Source organism: Lithobates pipiens, unplaced genomic scaffold, assembly GCF_037356315.1.
Source record: "Lithobates pipiens isolate NorthernLeopardFrog02 unplaced genomic scaffold, aLitPip1_a1.2 Scaffold_8, whole genome shotgun sequence".
Classification (NCBI taxonomy): Eukaryota; Metazoa; Chordata; class Amphibia; order Anura; family Ranidae; genus Lithobates; species Lithobates pipiens.
The window spans coordinates 274088442-274111607 of NW_027507903.1; the positions used below are offsets into that span (position 1 = coordinate 274088442).

General features: G+C 45.0%; 1 protein-coding gene across 8 annotated transcripts in view; it reads right to left on the minus strand.

The window, feature by feature from the left end:
- TMPO (thymopoietin) overlaps positions 1-23166 on the minus strand; it is a 52893-nt gene that overhangs the window by 15234 nt on the left and 14493 nt on the right. For all 8 annotated transcript variants that reach the window (XM_077472026.1, XM_077472024.1, XM_077472025.1 and 5 more), the window contains exon 2: positions 8740-8866. In XM_077472026.1, coding sequence (XP_077328152.1) covers positions 8740-8866 — 127 coding nt within the window. The remainder of the gene's footprint in view (positions 1-8739; positions 8867-23166) is intronic.

Consider the following 23166-nt stretch of genomic DNA (forward strand, 5'->3'; position numbering starts at 1 on the left):
CGTGATCGTGCCGTCCTGCCACAGTAAAATTACGGCAGCTGGTCGGCAAGGGGTTAAAAAAGGGATGCATTCCAGAGATAAACGGTTATTATCCCACTAGAAAAGACTCTGGTCTGGCTGCATCTGGAGTATGCTGTCCAGTTCTGGGCACCAGTCCTCAGGAGGGATGTGCTGGAACTGGAGAGGGTCCAGAGAAGAGCAACAAAGCTAATAAAAAAAAAAAAAAAGGGGGGACTGGAGGATCTCAGTTATGATGGAAGACTGCAAACACCGAACTTGTTCTCTCTGGAGAAGAAATGCTTGAGAGTGGATATGATTTCAATGTACAGTGTAGGGGTGCTGAAATTAGTCGGTGTGCCACGATTCCTGTGTCCCCGATGCGGCATCAATGCATGAGGACCAGAAAATTGATTGCGGGTGTCATCCAGAATTGCCCTGCCCCTCTCAGGAAAGCAATTGAGTGTATTTTTTAAATTACTTTCCTTTTAATAAATGCCGTGTTACAATGATTGATGTGCCCCGCTGTATGCGTTTTAAAAAAAAAAAACATGCCACTTCATACCAAATTTCACAGTAAATACATGTGACCGCTCGGCCCGGCCCGCCTCTCTCCGCTCTTCTTTCAAGTCCTGATGTCAGCAAGGAATTCTTAGCCCTGCCCCCTGACTATAGCCATCATATCGGAAGAGAGGCGGGCGGGGCTGAGAATACCCAGCTGATGTCTGGACTCATGAAAACGTGAGAGGAGAGACACGTCACATGATCTGGATTTATTTACTGTGAAATTCGGTATGAACACATACAGCGTGGCACATCATTCATTGTAACACGGTATTTATTAAAACAAAGTTACAACAGTAAGAGTACAAGTGTATTTGTACTCTTACACCTCACGCTGGCTGCGTTTGACCGGCACAAATGCCTGCGTTTGACAGAGGAGGTTCAGTATTTTTCAGTTTGCACCCACCCAAAAATTTTGAGCACCAGCTGCCACTGGTCAGCACAGAGACAAATACAGGGAACTTCAGAGGTATGTTTGTCAGCTGTGGATTGTGGTCCCTCCTGACCTCCCAGCAGCCGTGTGTGAATGTCTGTACCCTGAAAAGCACCGGATTAGTGCACTTTAAGGGAGCGAGGTATTTTTTTTAATCCAAAGCGTAGTTCCAGTCAATTTTTTGTTACTTAAAAGTCAGCAGCTACAAAAAAAGTGCATCTTCTGACTTTTAATAAAAAGACACTCACCTGTCCCACAAACCAGCGACGTGGACACCCAAACCCTCCATTAACTCCCCCGCCTGTTCACGGCACTGACAATACTACTGTAGGCATCCGGCTGTGACAGCTTGCAGCTTCACAGCCCAGTGTGCGTGTCTCACTGCGCTGTCCTGCATAGCCAGGCAATCTTTTGGGAACTGATGTGTCCTAAAAGATCGCAGTGTGGAAGCTCGTCGGTAATCGTGATGCATCGCAGAATCAAATTGTTGACCAGATAATCGTGAGACCAGTGAAGAGGCGCACCCCTAATACAGTGCCTTGCAAAAGTATTCACCCCCCTCGGCATTTCTCGTGTTTTGTTGCCTCACAACCTGGAATTAGCATGGATTGCATCTTGCATCATTTAATTTACAGAACATGCCCACAACTTTGATTTTTTTTTATTGTGAAGCAGACAAATAGGACAAAATAACAGAAAAAGTCAATGTGCATAACTATTCACCCCCCCCCCCCCCCATCATGTCAAGCCACCTTTTGCGACTATCATAGCTCTAAGTTGCTCTGGATAAGTCTCTATTAGCTTGCCACATCTTACTACTGGGAAACTGCTCCAGCTCCTTAAAGTTGGATGGTTTGCGCTTGTGAATCGCAATCTACGTCTGACCACAGATTTTCTATTGGATTGAGGTCCGGCCTTTCAGTAGGTCATTCCAACACATTTACATGTTTCCCCTTAAAACTCAAGTGTTGCTTTAGCAGTGTGCTTGGGGTCATTGTCCTGCTGGAAGGTGAACCTCCATCTTAGCCTCAAATCACAGAGTGGTACAGGTTTTGCTCAAGAATATCCCTGTACTTAGCACCATCCATCTTTCCCTCAACTCTGACCAGTTTCCCAGTCTCGATTGCTGAAAAACATCCTTACAGCATGATGCTGCCATCATCACGTTTCACTGTGGGGATGGTGTTCTTTGGGTGATGTGATGGGTTTGCACCAGACATAGCGTTTTCTGTGATGGGCAAAACTTTCAATTTTAGTCTCATCAGACCAGAGCACCTTGGTCCATACATTTTGTGAGTCTCCCACATGCCCTTTTGCCAACTAAAAAGGTGCCATTTTGTTTTTTACTAAAAGTAATGGCTTTCTTCTGGCAACTCTGCCATAAAGCCCAACTCTATGGAGCGTACAGCTTATTGTCGTCCTATGTACAGATATGCCAGTCTCTGCAGCTCCTCCAGGGTAACCTTATGTCTCTGTGCTGCTTCTCTGTTTAATGTCCTCTTTGTCCGGTATGTGAGTTTTGGTGTATGGCCATCTCTTGGCAGGTTTGCTGTTGTGCCATATTTTTTTCCATTTGGTTAGGATAGATTTGATGGTGCTCCTAGGGATCAAAGATATTTTTTTTTTTTAATAACCCAACCCTGACTTGTACTTAACAACATTGTCTCTTACTTGTTTGGAGAGTTCCTTGGTCTTCATGGTAGTGTATGGTTAGTGGTGCCTCTTGCAGCCTGCCTCTAGGGCCTTTCAAAAACGGTATGTATTTGTAATGACAGATCATGTGACACGTAGCACACAGGTGGATGGATATCATTGCACCACTTATGCGACTTCTGAAGGCAATTGGTTGCACCAGTGCTTTTTATGGGCTTCATAACAAAGGGGTGAATACATATACGCACATGCCAATTATCAGTTTTTTTATTTCTGAAAAATAGTTTTATGTATATATTTTTCTAATCTTACTTCACCAACTTAGACTATTGTTTTCTGATTCATCACATATAATACAGATGAAAAAAAACATTGAACTAAAGGCTGTAATGTAACAAAAAGAGGTAAAAAGCCGGGGGGGGGGGTGGGGGTGGGGGTTAAATACTTTTGCAAGGTAATGTACGAATACCGTACTGGTGACCCCCACAATAGGGATAAAAAATTCTGCGCAAGGGAATTGATACGGGGACATTCACTAAAATTAGAAACGATTAGATAGGCACCTAAACGACCACAACATACAGGGATATACAATGTAATAAAATTAAAGAGGAAGTAAACCCTGATGAGTTTACTTCCTCTTTCATTCCCTGCAAAGGCAAAGCATAATGGACTACTATGCATCGCATAGTAGTCCATTATGTGTCACTTACCTGACACAGGAGCCAGCGAAGTCACCGCTGTCCCCTGTAGTCCGCCGCATCCATCTTCTCAGTGGGGTCTCGCAGCTCTGACGCTGTCATTCGGCAAAGCCGCGATGACGTCACTCCCGCGCATGCGCACGGGAGCCGACACGTGCGGCATCTCCGTCGTTGATGGTGCCACGCTCAGTGCACCGCTGTCTACGGGGCGCATGTCTTCGGGCAAATATCTCCTAAACCGTATAGGTTTAGGAGATATTTCTTGGACCTACAGGTAAGCCTTAATCTAGGCTTACCTGTAGGTCAAAGTGTGTTGCAAGGGTTTACAGCCACTTTAAAGCGCGCACACACGCGTTGGACTTGATGGACTTGCCTTTTTTCAGCCTTAATTATGTACTTGTGCAAGCAAAATTATCTCCTTAAAAGCAAGGCCATCACATGACTCACATGGGCTTATAAACACTGGAAACTGTACGGCTACACAAAAACCTATAATTACCAATATGGGTACCTGTCAGGCTGTAAGCTGCTCAAAGCGAAAACACCAATTGGTTGCTATGACAAAAGGCACAACCTGCTCTTTTGTGTACACTACGAGGGAGGTACACAGCGCAAAGAATCCCTTTTAAGCTTAAGAACTGGTTAAAGTCTTAAAAAAATAATAAATTATAATAATAATTAACTAGTTGCTGACCGCCGGCCATCAAATGACGGCCAGGCGGCGCATGCGCGCGATCGTGCGCGCACATCCCTGTTTCTTCGGTGGCGGCGTGTCACGGAGACACCGCTCGCCACCGAAGGGGGTGAACAGCCATTGGTTATGGCTGTTTACCACGTGATCGGCCGTGATGAAGTCACGAAGATGCGAGCACGCTGCGCGTGCACGTCGGTGGCGGCGTGTTCCCCGGGAACACTGCTCGTCACCGACGCTGGTAAACAGCCATTGGCCGGCTGTTTACCCACGTGATCGGCTGTGATCCTTTCACAGCCGATCACAAAAATGTAAACAAACTGCGGTAACGGGATGTTACCGGGTTCTCCTCCTCACACACCGATCGTGTGTGAGGAGATTGCAGTAACACCTCGTTACCGCATACAGTGTACACCAATCATACTGATTGACCCCCCCCCCAATAAAGAGGACCTGTCACCACCCCTCATAGTACCTGTCACCAGGCCATCAGAGTACCCGAGTACCTGTCACCAGGCCATCAGAGTACCCGAGTACCTGTCACCAGGCCATCAGAGTACCCGAGTACCTGTCACCAGGCCATCAGAGTACCCGAGTACCTATCTCCAGCCCATGTCTCATAGAATATACGTTGGGGTGTTTGCTTTCCAAAATAGGGTCATTTTGTGGGTAATTTCACTGTCCTGGTGGTCCAGGACCTTCAAAAGTGTGATGGGTAGGAATGAAATGAGATGTGTCATTTATGCTCCTAGAACGCCTGAACGTACTACTTCAATGTTCGGCCTCTCTATGTGGCCAGGCTGTGTAAAAGTCCTACACATGTGGTATCGCCATACTCGGGAGGAGTAGCAGAATGTATTTTGGGGTGTAATTTTTGCTATATACATGCTATGTGTTAGAAATATCTTATAAATTGACAATTGTGTGTAAAAAAATGCGTTTTAATTTTTTTCCACATATTCCAAAAACTTCTGGAAAAAAATGAACCGTTCAAAAGACTCATTATGCCTCACAGATTATACATTGGGGTGTTTGCTTTCCAAAATGGGGTAATTTTATGGGAAATTCCATTGTCCTGGTACTCCAGGGCCTTCAAAAGTGTAATAGGTGGTTGAGAAATGAGATGCGTAATTTTTGCTCGTAGAACGTCTGAAGGTACTACATCAATGTTAGTGCTCTGTATGTGGCCAGGTTGTGTAAAAGTCCTACACATGTGGTATCGCCGTACTCGGGAAGAGTAGCAGAATGTATTTTGGGGTGTAATTTGTTGTATGCATATGCTGTGTGTGAGAAATAACCTGATATTATGACAATTTAGTAAAAAAAAAAAAAAAAAAAAATCTTCATTTTGCAAAGAATTGTGGGAAAAAATGACAACTTAAAAAAACTCACCATGCTACTTAATACCTTGGGATGTCTACTTTGTAAAAAGGGGTCATTTGGGGGGGGTATTTGTACTTTCCTGACTTGTTAGTGTCTCAAGAAATGAGGTACACCTGATGTACTGAAGGCCTGATCAGAAGTGATCAATTTTCAGTGATTGGCACCATAGTTTGTAGACTCTACAACTTTCACAAAGACCAAATAATATATACTAATGTGGGTTATTTTTACCAAAGATATGTAGCAGTATAAATTTTGGCCAAAATTTATGAAGAAAAATTACTAATTAGCAAAAATTTATGACAGAAACGAAGAAAAGGGCATTTTTTTCACAAAATTTACGTATTATTTTATTTATAGCACAAAAAATAAAAAACCCACTAGTGATTAAATACCACTAAAAGAAAGCTCTATTTGTGTGGAAAAAAGGACGCAAGTTTCATATGGATACAGTGTAGGATGACTGAGTAATTGTCATTCAAACTGTGAGAGCGCTGAAAGCTGAAAATTGGTCTGGTCAGGAAGGGGGTGTAACTGCACTGTATTGGAGGTGGTTAAAGTGGTTGTAAACCCTCCCCCACAACTTTGTCCCATGTAAATCAGCATAAAAAAAAACCTAATGAACACTGCTTGTAGATATATCCTTACTTGCTTAGTATTGTTGTAATCCTTGTTCTTTAGAAAAACATCACTGAGCATGCCCAGATCTCCCCCGATTTACAGCACACTGTCTTATCAGGACTTCCTATGGCACACAACACTGAACTCCCAGGAGGCTGCTAATCACTCAAAGCTTCCTTCTATACACCATGTGACATGATACACAGTGTAAACCAGGGAATGGGACAGCAGTACTGCAGTCTTATCAGCTAAAGCTGATAGGACTCATACAGGTAAACACTAGGTAATCAGCACAAGTAAATAGTATGAAATAAAACAAGTCAGCTATGAACAGGGAAGCAGGGTTGCCATAGAAACGTTGGATTGAGAAAGAGGCTTGGTTAACAGTATAGGAAGTGCTCAATGTAAGGGCGGAAACACTCCACTGTTGACTCAGAAAACAATACTTAAGGTGGCGCTGCCTAACCCCTGGAAACAAGTTTTTTTAAACAGTAATATGTGATTTGGGCTGGATTACAGTGGCTATACTTTAATAATTACATATTATAATGTACTAAATGAAAAGAAGCATCAAAGTGGGAGAGTTTACTTCCTCTTTAAGGGGTGGTTTTACAGCTTCAACTGCCAAGCCAAAAATAAACATGCCATCCCTGCCAGTAATCCACCTTCCACTGTCCCCAAAGCACTACCCCCCGCTATCTCCATGCAGAGCAGTGATTATTAGAAATCAGCTGTATGACATGTCCCACTGTGTCAGGTATAGTATATCAGAACACTGATGTCTGCCTCCCTCCGATATTGGCACAGTCAGCCATAATACCTGGAGGCGGAACATGAGCGCGCGGTGTTCTTCGCTCTGTCATACAAGCGATTTCTAATAATAATGCCCGCTCTACACTGCTGGGGCAGACATCAACACGTTGCACTGGTTTGCATTTATATTAAAATGCTTTGTATTTATAAGGCTAACCCATCATACTGTGTGTCATGTATGGCTTTCTGGCTGCAGAAAGAGGGGTGTGATTTATGTTGAAGTGGGCGAGTTCACATTTACATGTACAAGCGGGGGGGGGGGGGGGGGGGGGAGAGGTTCTAAGAAGCACAGATTTTTTGAATCACAGAGCTGATTACAAATGCAATAACTGGCGTACTAATGGGGGATTTTTTTTAAGATTCCGGAGTTCTGCTTTAATATTTCTTTTTTTCCTATATTTGATATAGCCAGGAAGGGTTATAACCCCTGTAAGGTTTACCCTTGCCATCTTTGTCCCATTGGGGAGATTTACCTTCACATTCCGTCCCATAGCCAAACAGGAAATCCCTTGCAAATCCAATCCCTATCCCCTATACCTAAAAATGGAAATGTTGCCTTTAGTTATACTTATTAATGTTGGTAATATATGCAAAGGAATTACAACCACATTTTTTTTGTATTTTAAAGTTGCACTTCTATTTGTCATATATCACAATGGCTAAATCTTTGTTAGTAGTGCATGTTCAAACCTTAAAAAGAACTATAGGCAAAACTTTTTTCATTTTGGATAGAGTAAGGGGGGGGGGGGGTTATAACCAGTCAGATTTATTTTTGCCATCTATGTCCCATTGTGGAGATTTCCCTTCACTTCCTGTCCCATAGACAAACAGGAAGTGAGAGGAAAACTGAAGATTAATGGAATTACTTGGGGACCCCGAGGTCACCAGAACTAGTGTCCTTATTGGAAGATTTCCCCTCTATTACTGTTACTGGGGACAAGCCAAAATCTGATTTTTTTTTTTTTTTTTTTTACTTTCAATGATAAAATGTTATACAGGACAAAATAGAGGTGGTGAATCTCCTTATTGGGGGCATTTCATCAGATTTGGCGACCCGTCACAATATGTAATGGAAGCGATGTTCCATCGCTGCCATCTTGATACACCCCGCACTCCTCCACAGTAAGGCTACACTGAGAAAGGGCAAGCGGACATCTTGTTACACCCACCGGAGTTTTTCATTTCACACCTGGGGTGTAGCAGGATGGCGGCGACGAAATGTCACTTCAGTTACAAATTCTGACGGGTCACCTTATCGGACGCAACAGGGGCATGGACAATAAAATCTAACAAGTGTACTCTATCCAAAACTGGAAAAAAGTTTTGCCTTTAGTTATACTTTAGTAACATAAATAACATTTGATTTTTACTCCAGGAGTACACAAGTTTGGAAATTCTAGAAAAATGCATCACAATTTACCTAAACCCATAACATTTTTTTGTCGACTAAAATGTACTAGAGATTTTAGTCAAACAATAGATGACTAAAATGTCATTTTTGTCAAGAGACTGACAATTGAAATTTGACAAAGAAAAAAAAACAAACAAACACACACACACAAAAGACTATTAACCACTGCAGTGCTGCACATTCAGAAGCAAATAGGAGGGTGAGAAATCCCTGCAGTGATTATTTCTATAGGATCCAGCTGTCTGCATGGCAAACTTCATTACAGTAAATTAGCTCACTAAAGCTATAAAAGAATGTTTTGTTTTTAATAGCTAAACTTCAGCTTTAATAAAAATAAATACAAGTCATAAAGAGGTACGATTTTAGTAACACAATGGCAGAATTCCATAAACTTCTTAAAACATTACATAAAATATTTTAAACAAAGGAAAGCTACCACAGAAAAATGTCAAATGAAACTGGTAAACCATACCCACAATAGGACCGTGTGTTATTCCATATTTCAACAGTTCCTCTTTCAGAGCCTCATTGGTGAGTTCTGTTACATCTTGTTCGGGTTTCTCTTCTACGCTAGGCTTATCCGTTTTCTTTGTTGCTTTCTTTAAGAAAACAAAATTACATTATGTTAAAACACACACACACTAAATTTCTTCTGCATTTTGTAGACAAGTCCCCCAGCTCAAGACAATCTACTTGGCTTCAAGAGCAGGTGGACTTAGCTGCTTTATGTGTATTTTAACTATTCATATCAAATACCTGCACTATAGAATATTTTAGTCTATGTACTTTGTAAAGGGAACACACAGTAAAACGAGCATTCCAACGGCTAAAATAGTCAACTAATGAACCCATACACATTTTTTAAACATGACACATTGTTTGGCCCATTTACTTTTTTCCTCTCAAAAGAATGGTTTGATCCAAATGATTGAAAGAAGCAGTGTGTCCAAGGCTGTAGTTCACACTGTACACATGTAAACATTTGCAATGCTGAAAACACATTTGACATTTACATGTTGGCTCAAAAACCGAACTACACCCTCCTAATGGTTTACAACCAAGGAAGCGGCTAGACAAACTTTTTCGTTTTGGGTAGAGAGGAATTAGAATACCTGTTAGTTCTTATTGCTGACTGCGCTCCCCATAAGGGAGATGTGCCCACTCTGTCTTGTTTACTATTATCATTGAAAGATAAAAAAAAATTATATAATATACACACACAGTGTTAACTACTTTTTCCAGGAATCTTAGAGAGCTAGGCTCCTCCCACCTAGCACAGGAAACACATGATCCACATCACAAAAGCAGCACATGTATTAGCCCCTCAGTATTAACAAATAACCGAAGACTTCAGAATAAGCAATCATTAACCTTCATTAGCGTAGCTTTATCTTTACTCTGTTTTACATTGCTAATCACCAACAAAGGGAGGGAACTGACGTTGTCCTGGAAGATTCCTGGAAAAAGTAGTCAACAGGTAATAAACACTGTTTTTCCAAGTCATCTTCCAAGATGGCTTACAGAAGACAAAATAGAACTACCCGATCAGGCTGCGACCACAGCCTGCAGCACTTTCCTGCTGAAAAAGACTGGTCCTGGGTGGCAAGCAGATCCAGTCTAATGCTTTACCAACGTCTGAAACCTGGATCAGGTTGCTGCCTTGCAAATCTGGAGGGGAAACACTCCTGCCCTTTCAGCCCAAGAAGTAGGAAGCGCTCTTGTGGAATGAGCATTTATTCCTAATGGAGGTGTCCGGGATGTTTTGTATGCCTCCGCGATGGCCGACTTCATCCACCTCACGATGGCATTTTTAGATGCCCTTTTACCACTGTTTGAACCTGCAAACAAAACAGGCTGCTGGAACGTCGCCATTCCTTGGTGTGCTCTATTTAAGTGATCAAGCATCTCCTGACATCTTATTAAATCCTGCCTCCTTGTCGTTTTTAGGATCTCCACAAAATGATGTTATCACAATCTCTTCCGACCTATGGAAGTTAGATGGTACTTTGGGGAGAAATGCCAGATTCAGCGAGAACATAATCTTTTCTTGCAAGATGATGCAGAAGGGCTCAATCAAGGTTAAGAGCTTTATAGGCAGTTTGTCTATTGGCTCAACCGGTGTTTTACAAAGACTTTGTAACACAGTGGATAAGTCCAGGGATGGAACCTCCTCAACTTGAGGACCCGCTTATGGCTGATGGATGCAAGAAATCTCTTAAACAGTGGCTCTTCGGACAGTCGTTGCTTTAAAAAGCTAGAGCCAATACCTGCACCTTAAAGAGGAAGTAAACCCTGATGAGTTTACTTCCTCTTTCATTCCCTGCAAAGGTAAAGCATAATGGACTACTATGCATCGCATAGTAGTCCATTATGTGTCACTTACCTGACACAGGAGCCAGCGAAGTCACTGCTGTCCCCTGTAGTCTGGTGCATCCATCTTCTCAGTGGGTCTCGCTGCTCCGCCTGTCATTTGGCGAAGCAGCGATGACGTCCCACCCGCGCATGCGCGCGGGAGCCGCCACTTGCGGCATATCGCCGTTGACCGCGGCGTGCTCACTGCACCTGCGGTGGATGCGCAATAGACTGCGGTGCATGTCTTTTGGCAAATATCTCCTAAACCGACATGGTTTAGGAGATATTTCTTGGACCTACAGGTAAGCCTTAATCTAGGCTTACCTGTAGGTCAAAGTTGGTTGTAAGGGTTTACAACCACTTTAAGGGTGCCAACTGCCAGATTTAGATCTGCTCCGGCTTGGAGGAAATCCAGGACCACCGGGATCATGGCTCCCGACACTGTTATTGAGCAGGCGCCAGGCTCCAAATTTTTTCCAGATTTTATTGTAAATAGCGTTAGTGGACAGCTTCCGGCTGCTAAGAATTGTATTGATTACTTTCGCCAATAACCGCCTCTGCTTTAACAGCTCCCTCTCAGAAGCCAGGCCATCAGAGAAAGAGCTCACTTCTGGATGATTCACCTCTCCCTGATATATGAGGTCTGTCCTGTAATACAGTCTACAAGGCTCTGAGATGCTGAGTCTTAGTAGTCCCGAGAACCAAGACGTCCTTGGCCAGAATGGTGTGATTAGGATAAGCTTCGTGCTCTACACTCTTATCTTCCGTATAATCTTTGGAATGAGAGCAAAAGGTGGAAATGCATCCACCAGATTTGCCTCCCAGGATTGGGATAGGGCATCTAGGCCCAGACTGAGATGATCTCTCTAGGGAGAAAAATTGTTCCACCTGCCTGTTCTGCCTTGTAGCAAAAAGTGCAGAAGTGGGGAATCCCACAAATGGACCTATCTGGTCAAACACTGTTCGATTCAAACACCAAACACCATTCTGTCTGAGACAGAATCTCCCAGCTTAGGACATCTGTCAGAGTATTTAACCACTTGCTTACTGGGCACTTAAACTCCCCTCCTGCCCAGACCAATTTTCATCTTTCAGCGCTGCGCTGATGCACTTTGAATGACAACTGCGCGGTCATACAACACTGTACCCAAATAAAAAAAAAATTTTCCCCACAAATAGAGCTTTCTTTTGGTGGTATTTAATTACAGCTGGGGTTTTTATTTTTTGCTAAACAAAGATGCAAAAAAAATAAATAAAAAATCATGTTTAATAGTTTGTTATACAATTTTGCAAACAGGTCATTTTTCTCCTTCATTGAAATGCACTGAGGAGGCTGCACTGGTGGGCACCGATGGGCTGCACTGGTGGGCACCGATGGGCACAGATAAGGCAGCACGGATGGGCACTGGTAGATGACACTGATGGGCACGGATATGTGGAATATGCAGTGCAGCACTGTTGAGGCAGATTGTGGGCACCGATGGGTGGCACTGTGGGCACCGATGGGTGGCACTGTGGGCACCGATGGGTGGCACTGTGGGCACCGATGGGTGGCACTGTGGGCACCGATGACTTGGCCCCAGCTCGCCGTGATCGGGACTAAAGTCCCTCTCACGGCCGCCGGTGAACGGCTTTTTTTTGCGCGCGGAAGAAAAATAGCCGATTACCGGCTCTGTTGTGATCACATGATCAGCTGTCATTGGCTGACAGCTGATAACGTGGTAAGGGGTCGGGATCGACCCCTTGCTCCGATCTGTGATCAGGCGAGTCTCAGACTCGCTGATCAGAGCGCCGTGCGCGCCCCTCGTGCACGGCAAAGCAGGTCTGCGCTGTAGCCGTCAGTCGGCTATAGCGCGGATCTCAAGCGGTTAATTTCCCTTTTATGTGAATAGAAAAAAACAGGGATAAAAGATTTGCCTCCACCCATTGAAGGATCTTTTCTGCTATCCTCATAAGACCTGGGACTCTTGTATCTCCCTGCCTGTTGATTTATCTTACTATGGCAATATTGTCCAAAAGGACCTGCACGTATCTTCCCCTCAGTCGGACCAAAGACTACTAGAGCCTTTAGAACTGCACTCAGCTAAGTTGCATTGGAGGAGAGGCTGGCTTCCTGCCAGTTCTAGACCCCCCTGGGCCATCTGTGCGCCTGAATGGGCTCCACACCCTTGGCCGCTGGCGTCTGTGGTGACTGCCACAGGGTTGTGTTGGGACCAAAGTCGACCTGCAGAGAGCTTTGCAGGGATCAACCACCACCTCTGAGTTTTACTTCCTGCAGGATCTCTGCGTCTGCCTCTGAAAAGATTCCTTCCTTCCACCCCAGACACACAGCATGAACGCCTTAAGTGCTTGCGTATGGAATTGTGCCCACTGGACTCCTGGGATGGCTGCTGTCATCAAACCAAGAACCCTCATTATACCCTGAATTGAGGTCTCTGTCCATACGCAGAGGCTGCTCTCCTCTGCAATTATCTTTGCCACTTTTCCTTCCGTCAGAAAATTTTTGGATGTAGTGGAGTCTATTGGGTATCCTAGAAATACTATACTTTGAGTAGGTACCAACTGTGACTTCTGATTTACCAGCCACCCCAGCTGCTGAAGGTGTCTGATAGTTCTGCTCAGGTTCTGTGTCACCTCGTCTGCTGAGTCTGCAAAGATCAGCAGGTCTCCCAGATAGGGAATTATATGAATTCCCTCCAATCTCAGAACTCAAGGGGAGGGTCTTGAACCCTTTCTTCCATTCCTGAAATACTGTCTCTTTTAGAGACGTATGTAACTGAAAGGTTCTGCTCTGCTTAGGCTGATGGCCTGCATATAAAAAGGTAATGTACAGACAATTCCTGGTCCTCTGGCTCCTCCAGCACCAGGGTGTCGTATATAGCCTTTAATAGTTCCTCTGTAGGAAAAGGGGATCTTTGAACCTTGCTGGGTCTTTCCTCATTACAGTCCCCCTCCTCAGGCTTTGACGCCGACTCTGAGCTCTCCTCCAATACTCCTTGCTGGTGCAGGACCATTGGCCTAACACTAGTTTTGGTGCCAGAAGTACAGGCGATAGGTTCAGCAAGAGCCTCCTGCTCTCTGGGTTTAAAGGACTTTAAAGTCAGTTTTATCCCTTTCGTCATCGAGTCCATAAAACCTTTGAGGAGAAGGCCCGTTTCTCCTTTGATGAGCTTGTCTATATAGTCCTGACATGCACATTTTATCCACCCATAAGGCTTTTTCTTGGTGCACATCGGGCACCTTTTTCTGGATGTCTCCGTTTTGCTATCACTGGGCTCATGGGCTTTGTCCTGAAATCAAATGACAAAACACGAGCACATTACTTCCACTGAAGACAATACCAGTTACAAAATCACCCTGTGGATAACAAAAATTGTAATCCAAGAACCTTTTTAAAAGTACCCACCACTGCTAGTATGTGCGACACCTGTCCACACTAAGCATAACAATAGACAGGCTCTAGAAGAAAAACAACGCCACTGTGCCCCCCCCCCCCCCCCCCCCGCAGGAGGATAAGAAAAGGGAAGGAACAGTCTGCCCCCTATTTTCTTACCTTAGGGCCTAAATGAACAGATAATGCCTCCAGAAAGCCTTCTGCGCCATATATAATGTGTGGAGAATCCGGGCCGCACTGTGGATCCGACGCTGCCCTCCGGTGTAGTGTCATATTTTGCTCCCCATCATAGAATGCTCCGGAAGTGACGTTGCGGCCAGAAATTTAGCACTGCGCGATGCGTTCCAAATGCTTGCACCATGCGTTGCAGAGGGTTTCCGACAATGTAGTTCAGTGACACCCTCAGATGTCACGGGAGTGAGGGGAGGTAATTGTGACATTAACTTTAGACAGAGCAGAGAGCGGCGGAGAGAGAGCAGGTAACTGTGGCTCAGGGAGGGGGAATACCTCCCCGGACTTCTCTGACATTATCTGACTGTTTCGCTGGTCTACATTGTTGCAAATCATTTGGAATGCATGGCACAAGTGTTTGGAACACATCACGCATGCGCAGTGCTAAATTTCTGGCTGCAACGTCACTTCCGGAGCATTCTGTGATGGGGAGCAAAATATGACACTACACCGGCACAGCCCTGTTATTCCCAGCTAGGCTTCATCTGGGTGTACCAAGATGGCCACCGCTGGACTTCCTGTAACCAGCCCTGGAAGTTACCTCATCACCCTGCACCACCAGCACAATCCACATGCTGGGAATAGAGAAGCCCTGCACATGGAGATCTCTGTAAACAGCAGGAAAAAATTAAAATAAAAAAAAAGTACCCAGACCATGCGGTGGGCTGTGCCTCACCTAGGAGAACACCCTGCTGTGCCATTTCGGATGGACCCACTGGATCACCTCCTACACTCCTCAAAAAAGGTACCTCACTGAGGCTATAACTCAATTGGGATGGGGGGGTCCCTTACTTTAACCCTAGACCGCTCTATCAGGTCTCTGGGTGGCCCAAACGGACTCATACCCCAGGAGTACTACCCGTTTGCCCTGGGTATGGATGTCCGGAGGCCCCTGCCACCTAGCACAAAGGCCGGAAAAATAAACATCTGTTTGGAGTTCCTGACCAGAGGAAATACTGAGGGGCTAATACGTGTGGATCATGCGTTTACTGTGCTAGGTGAGAGGAGCCTATCTCTGTAAGACGTCCTGGAAGAGGACTCCTCATTTACTCTATCCAAAATAAAAGTTTTGCCTATAGTTCCAATTTAAGCAGCCCATAGATGATAAATTTTTGTTGAACCACTTCAGCCCCGGAAGGATTTACCCCGTTCCTGACCAAAGCACATTGGGTGATTCAGCACTGCATTGCTTTAACTAATTGCATGGTCGTGCGACGTGGCTCCCAACAAATTGGCGTCGTCTTTTCCCCCCCACAAATAGAGCTTTCTTTTGTCAGTATTTGATCACCTCTGCGGGTTTTATTTTTTGCGCTATAAACAAAAAAATAGCTTCAATTTTGAACGAAAAAAAAAAACCCATTATTTTTTACGTTTTGCTATAATAAATATCCCCCAAAAATATGGAAAAAATATATATATTTTCTTCCTCAGTTTAAGCCGATACGTATTCTACACATTTTGCGTTTATTGATTGGTTTGCGCAAAAGTTATAGCGTCTACAAAATAGGGGATAGTTTATGGCATTTTTATTAGTAATGTCGGCAATCGATTTTTATCGTGACTGCGATATTACGGTGGACACAGACAATTTTGACACATTTTTGGGACCATTGGCATGAATACAGCGAACAATGCTATAAAATTGCATTGATTACTGTAAAATTGTCACTGGCAGTGAAGGAGTTAACCACTAGGGGAGCGGGGAGGGGTTAAGTGTGTCCTAGGGGAGCGTTTCTAACTCTCTGGGGGATGGGCTGTGTGTGACACGACACTGATCGCTGCTCCCGATGACAGGGAGCAGGCGATCAGTGTCCTGTCATTAGGCAGAACGGGAAGATGCTGTTTACATCGGCATCTCCCCGTTCTACAGCTCCGTGACACGATCGCGGGTATCCCCGCAGCAATAGAAGGTGCTTATGTGGCGCTACCTAGATAAATAAATCATATATAGTTTCTAATAGATGTGAATTCTCTATTAAAGCCATTCAACTTTCAGCCGATGATGGGACTTCAACTTTTTTTCTACTATTTATACTTTTTAAAATATTAAGCTGCTATGAATATATCCAAACAAGAGCAGAAGGGGAGAGGTACAGAGCATGTCTCCGCTCTCCGCCGAGAGAACGAACGGCCTCAGGTGAGTAAAAACAGGGTGGGGCCTGGAGGGCCGGTCAGTGCTAGAAGCTTTGTCACCTTAATACACAGGATGCATTAACCACTTCGCGCCCAGGCCAATTCTGACATTTTTCTCCTACATGTAAAATTCCTAATTTTTTTGCTAGAAAATTACATAGAACCCCCAAACATTATATATTTTTTTTTTAGCAAAGACCCTAGAGAATACAATGGCACTCGTTGCAACTTTATCTTGCACGGTATTTGCGCAGCAATTTTTCAAACACGTTTTTTTTTTTCCAGAAAAAAAAAACTTTCATGCAAAAAAAAGTAAAGTTAGCCCAATTTTTTTGCATAATGTGAAAGAGGAGGATACGCAGAGTAAATAGATACCCAACATGTCACGCTTCAAAATTGCACGCGCTCGTGGAATGGCGCCAAACTTTGGTATTTAAAAATCCCCATAGGCGACGCTTTCAATTTTTTTACTGGTTACAGAGGAGGTCTAGGGCTAGAATTATTGCTCTCGCTCCAACGTTCGCGGCGATACCTCACATGTGTGGTTTGAACACAGTTTTCATATGTGGGCGGGACTTATATACGTTCGCTTCTGTGTGCGAGCTCACGGGGACAGGGGCGCTTTAAAAAAAAAAAATTTTATTGTTAATTTTATTTATATTTTTTTAGTTTTACACAAAAAAAAAAAAAAAAATGATGACTTTTATTCCTATTACAAGGAATGTAAACATCCCTTGTAATAGGAATATGGCATGATCGGACATCTCATCTCACCTCTAGGCTAGGAAGAATAAAAAAAAAAAAAAAAAAAAAAAAAAAAAAAACACGATCCTGGCTTTCTAGCCAGATCGACGCCGTTAATTTGAATACCGAGGCCAGGCGTGATGTCATAACATCGTGCCCAGCCTCCGAACGATCATAGAGACTCCGGGGACAATCTAGTTCGCCGGAAATCTCTATGGTTACTTGCTGGGGCCGGAGGATCCTGTGACCGACTCACCGATGGAAACGGTGAGTTGGTAGAAGCACCGGAGAGAACAATCAAGCGGCGGAACAGCCGCTATGATCGTTCTTATGGTGCAGGGAAGCACAGGCTGAAAACGGCAATATCTGAATGATGTCTGTGGCCTCAGGCATCATTTAGATATAACCACTGAAAGCCCATGACATCAATAGACGTAGTGTGGGAACCAAGTGGTTAAGGTGAAAAACCATGGAGGGTTTACGACCCCTTTAAGGCTGAGTTCACGCTGGCATTAAGAGCAGGCTTTTGACAGGTTTTAGATACACCCCTTACGCCTATGCACAAGACATAGTGTGAACAGCACAATGTGTTGTCTATTAACCACTTCCCAACCAGCGCACGACGATGTATGTCGACAGAATGACACGGGCAGGCATATTGGCGTACAGGTACGTCCAATATTCAATGCCGCCCTGTCAGTCATCGGGAGCGCGCCGCCGCGCTCACGCGCTGGTCGGGACCCCCGTAAGTCCGGTCGCGGGACCCGCGGACTCGATCGCTGCGGGCATCCCCGCGATCGTCTCACGGAGCGGCCGAATGGAGGAAATGCAGAGTAAACAGCATTTCTCCATTCTGCCTAGCAACTAGTGACGCTGATCTCTTCTCCATGTGATTGGAGCAGAGATCAGTGTTCACTAAATGAAAGCCCAACCCCCCCCAGTTAGTAACACACCCCTAGGAACACTTAACCCCTACACTGCCACCCACTGGTTAACCCCTTCACTGCCAGTGTCATTTACACAGGAATCACTGCATTTATATAGCAGTGATTACTGTATAAATGACAATGGTCCCAAAAATGTCCGATGGGTCCCCCACAATGTCGCAGTCACAATAAAAATCGCTGATCGCCGCCATTACTAGTAAAAAAAATAATAATAATAAAAATGCTATAAAACTATCCCTATTTTGTAAACGCTATAACTTTTGCGCAAACCAATTGCTTATTGCGATTTTTTTTACCAAAAATATGTAGAAGAATACGTATCGGCCTAAACTGAGGGAAAAAAATGTTTTTTTATATATTTTTGGGGGATATTTATTATAACAAAAAGTAAAAAATAATGCGTTTTTTTCAAAATTGTCGCTCTATTTTTGTTTATAGCGCAAAAAATAAAAACCGCAGGGGTGATCAAATACCACCAAAAGAAAGCGCTATTTGTGGGGAAAAAAAAGGACGTAAATTTTGTTCGGGAGCCACGTTGCACGACCGCGCAATTGTCAGTTAAAGCGACGCAGTGCCGAATCGCAAAAAGTGGTCTGGTCTTTGACCAGCAAAATGGTCCGGTCTGCAAGTGGTTAAGTGTTAGCGTTGCTTCAAAATTGAGTCAGGAAGGGTTTGAACCCTTTCAATGCCTCCCATTCAAGTCTATGGTAACACTCCACAAAACGCGCTGGAAAGAATTTCCGACGCGGTAACCAGTTTCTCACTTTCCATTGTGGAGCAGTTTTAACACTCAAGCGCTACAAACCCACATGTAGGAGGGTTTTCAACGCTTGAAAAACGCACTAGTCTAAAGCTCATTGACGCCCATACAAACGCTATAGAAGCGTTTGTTGAACATCAGAAATAGGGCTGAAACAACTAATCGATTATGAAATTATTTGATTAATCGGCCAGTAACATAATGGGTTAAAAAAAAAAAGCCCTTTATAGTACAAAAACAGCAAATAATTGCTACTGTAAATATTAGTTTCACAGTAACAAAAGTTAACCCCTAACAGTAGTGATCATCTGCTTTTTTTGTACTATAAAAAAGGCTAATTTTAGTTTTTTTTAACCCCATTATGTTACTAAACGTCTTAGACTTGGTTCACATCTATGAGTCTTTTGCAGAAACATGTCCGGTATTGTTATACGAGAACACTGATCGCCGATGTCCAGCCCCCCCACCATTACAGGAACAGCGCGCTGTTAATGATAACGGCGGGGTGTGGGGCATCATTGATCAGTGTTCTGATATAACAATACCTGACACAGTGGGAGATCCCCGCTGTGTCACACAAGCGATTTCTGAAAATAATCCCAGCTTTACACTGGTGGTCCCTGACAAGCAGCATTGGTTAGCATTTATATTAAATGCATTCAATTTTATTACCGTATATACTCGAGTATGAGTTGATCCGAATACAAGCCGAGGCACCTCATTTTACCACAAAAAAAAAAAAAAAGAACAAAACAAGAACAAACAACGTATTGACTAAAGTATAAGGCCTCATGCACACGAGACGCAGATGAAACCTCTGTTAAAAAAAAGCTGAAACGCGCGTTTAGAAACGCGCGTTTTGCCGCGTTTGCATGTCGCGTTTAGACGCGTTTGCGTTTAGACGCGTTTATAAAGATAACATCATGTAGACCCTCCCCAAGCTCTCAAAGCATTTTTTTTAACTATTTCTGCTATTTTGATCAGAGTGAGCAGCAGCAGCATAGAGAGCAGTTGTACACTTGCATTTGCCGTGTCACTTGCCACGGCACCTGCCACAAGTTGTGGATTGTCCACTTGCCACGTCACTTGCCACAAGTTGGGGATTGTCCACTTGCCACATCACCTGCCACGTCACCTGCCACAAATTTTGGATTGTCCACTTGCCACGTCACTTGCCACATCACCTGCCACGTCACTTGCCACGAGATGTGGATTGTCCACTTTCCACGTCATCTGCCATGCCACCTGCCACAAGCTGTGGATTGTCCACTTGCCACGTCACCAGCCACATCACCTGCCACAAGTTGTGGATTGTCTACTTGCCGCATCACTTGCCACATCACCTGCCACGTCACTTGCCACGTCACCTGCCACAAGTTGTGGATTGTTCACTTGCCACGTCACCTGCCACAAGTTGTGGATTGTCCACTCGCCACGTCACTTGCCACAAGCTGTGGATTGTCCACTTGCCACATCACTTGCCACGTCACCTGCCACATCACTTGCCACGTCACCTGCCACAAGTTTTGGATTGTCCACTTGCCACGTCACTTGCCACGTCACTTGCCACGAGATGTGGATTGTCCACTTTCCACGTCATCTGCCATGCCACCTGCCACAAGCTGTGGATTGTCCACTTGACACGTCACCAGCCACATCACCTGCCACAAGTTGTGGATTGTCCACTTGCCACGTGACTTGCCACATCACCTGCCACGTCACTTGCCACATCACCTGCCACAAGTTGTGGATTGTCTACTTGCCGCGTCACTTGCCACTTCACCTGCCACGTCACTTGCCACGTCACCTGCCACAAGTTGTGGATTGTCCACTTGCCACGTCACTTGCCACAAGCTGTGGATTGTCCACTTGCCACATCACTTGCCACGTCACTTGCCACGTCACCTGCCACAAGTTTTGGATTGTCCACTTGCCACGTCAGCTGCCACGTCACTTGCCACATCACCTGCCACGTCACCTGCCACAAGTTGTGGATTGTCCACTTGCCACATCACCTGCCACGTCACTTGCCACGAGATGTGGATTGTCCACTTGCCATGTCACTTGCCACGTCACTTGCCACGTCACTTGCCACGTCACCTGCCACGTCACCTGCCACGTCACCTGCCACGTCACCTGCCACGTCAGCTGCCACGTCACTTGCCACAAGATGTGGATTGTTCACTTGTCACATCACCTGCCACATCACTTGCCACATCACCTGCCACAAGTTGTGGATTGTCCACTTTCCACGTCACCTGCCATGCCATCTGCCACAAGTTGTGGATTGTCCACTTACCACGTCACCAGCCACATCACCTGCCACAAGTTGTGGATTGTCCACTTGCCACACCACTTTCCACGTCACCTGCCACGTCACCTGCCACAAGATGTGGATTGTCCACTTGCCACGTCACCAGCCACATCACCTGCCACAAGTTGTGGATTGTCCACTTGCCACGTCCCTTGCCACGTCCCCTGCCACGTCACCTGCCACAAGTGGATTGTCCACTTGCCACATCACTTGCCACATCACCTGCCACAAGTTGTGGATTGTCCACTTGCCACGTCACCTGACACAAGTTGTGGATTGTCCACTCGCCACGTCACTTGCCACATCCCCTGCCACAAGTGGATTGTCCACTTGCCACATCACTTGCCCCATCACCTGCCACAAGTTGTGGATTGTCCACTTGCCACGTCACCTGACACAAGTTGTGGATTGTCCACTCGCCACGTCACTTGCCACATCACCTTCCACAAGTGGATTGTCCACTTGCCACGTCACTTGCCACGTCCCCTGCCACAAGTGGATTGTCCACTTGCCACGTCACCTGCCACAAGTTATGGATTGTCCACTTGCCACGTCACATGCCAGTCACCTGCCACAAGTTGTTGATTTTCCACTTGCCACGTCACCTGCCAAGTCACTTGCCGCGTCACCTGCCAGGTCACTTGCCACGTCACCTGCCACAAGTTGTTGATTTTCCACTTGCCACGTCACCTGCCAAGTCACTTGCCGCGTCACCTGCCAGGTCACTTGCCACGTCACCTGCCACAAGTTGTCTATTGTCCACTTTCCACGTCACTTGCCACTTCACCTGCCACGTCACTTGCCACAAGTTGTGGATTGTCCACTTGCCACATCACTTGCCACCTGCCATGTCACTTGCCACAAGTTGTGGATTGTCCACTTGCCACGTCACTTGCCACAAGTTGTGGATTGTCCACTTGCAATTGCAATTGTTTAAAATATTTTTCTAATGGTTTTTCATCATTTGCAATCATTTTTGAGATTTTTAATGTAAAAAAAAGGTCACCTTTAAAAACGCATATAAACGCAAACGCGGCTAAACGCGGTAGCGGCGTTTTGCCGCGTTTTGCCGCGTTTTGCGTCTGAAACGCAGAAATTTTTGTTTCTGAACGCATTTTTTTGCTTCTGGAAAAACGAGATTAAACGCAACTGCATATAAACGGAAAAAAACGAGACTGTGTGCATGGACACATAGGATAACATTGAATGAGTTCAGGTGCAGTTGAAAAAACTGTCCAACTGCATCTGAACGCGCGTTTAACTGCGTCTCGTGTGCATGAGGCTTAAATCTAGGATGGGAAATGCAGCAGCTACTGGCAACTTTAAAATATATAAAAAAAAAAAAAAAAATGGACATTGAGGCATCAGTAGGTTAAAATGTTTGTTTTTGAATATTTCAAAGAAAAAATGGTAAACTAGCTCTGCAAGTGGAAAAGAGGGTCAACAAAAACAATATGGTATCAACAATGGCTTTAAATGTACCAAATACACAACGCAACTTGTATGGTTTGAGGCTTAAAGCGGGAGTCCGCCGGGACTCCGCTTTTTTTTTTTTTTTTAAAGTCAGCAGCTACAAATACTGCAGCTGCTGACTTTTAAAAATAGTGACACTTACCTGTCCAGCGCGCCCGCGATGTCGGCACCCGAAGCCGATCTCTAGATCGACACTCGAGTGCTGCCGCCGCCATCTTGGTTATGGGAATCAGGAAATGGAGCCTTTCGGCTTCATTTCCAGGTTCCCTACTGCGCATGCGCGAGCCGCGCAATGAGAACGGTCCCCGCTGCCTCTGGGATCTGTGTGTTTCCCAGCAGGCAGCGGGGCACTTGCGGAAGGGGGCGGGCACTTGCGGAAAGGGGCGTAATGTACGCCCCTTTCCGCAGAGAGCTAGCCCGGAAGTGGGTGCAGTTACCTGGATTATCCAGGTAACTGCACCCCCCTCCCCCCTGAAAGGTGCCAATTGTGGGGGGGGGGGGGGAGGAAATTTTTATATATATTTTTGTGGGATATTTATTATAACAAAAAG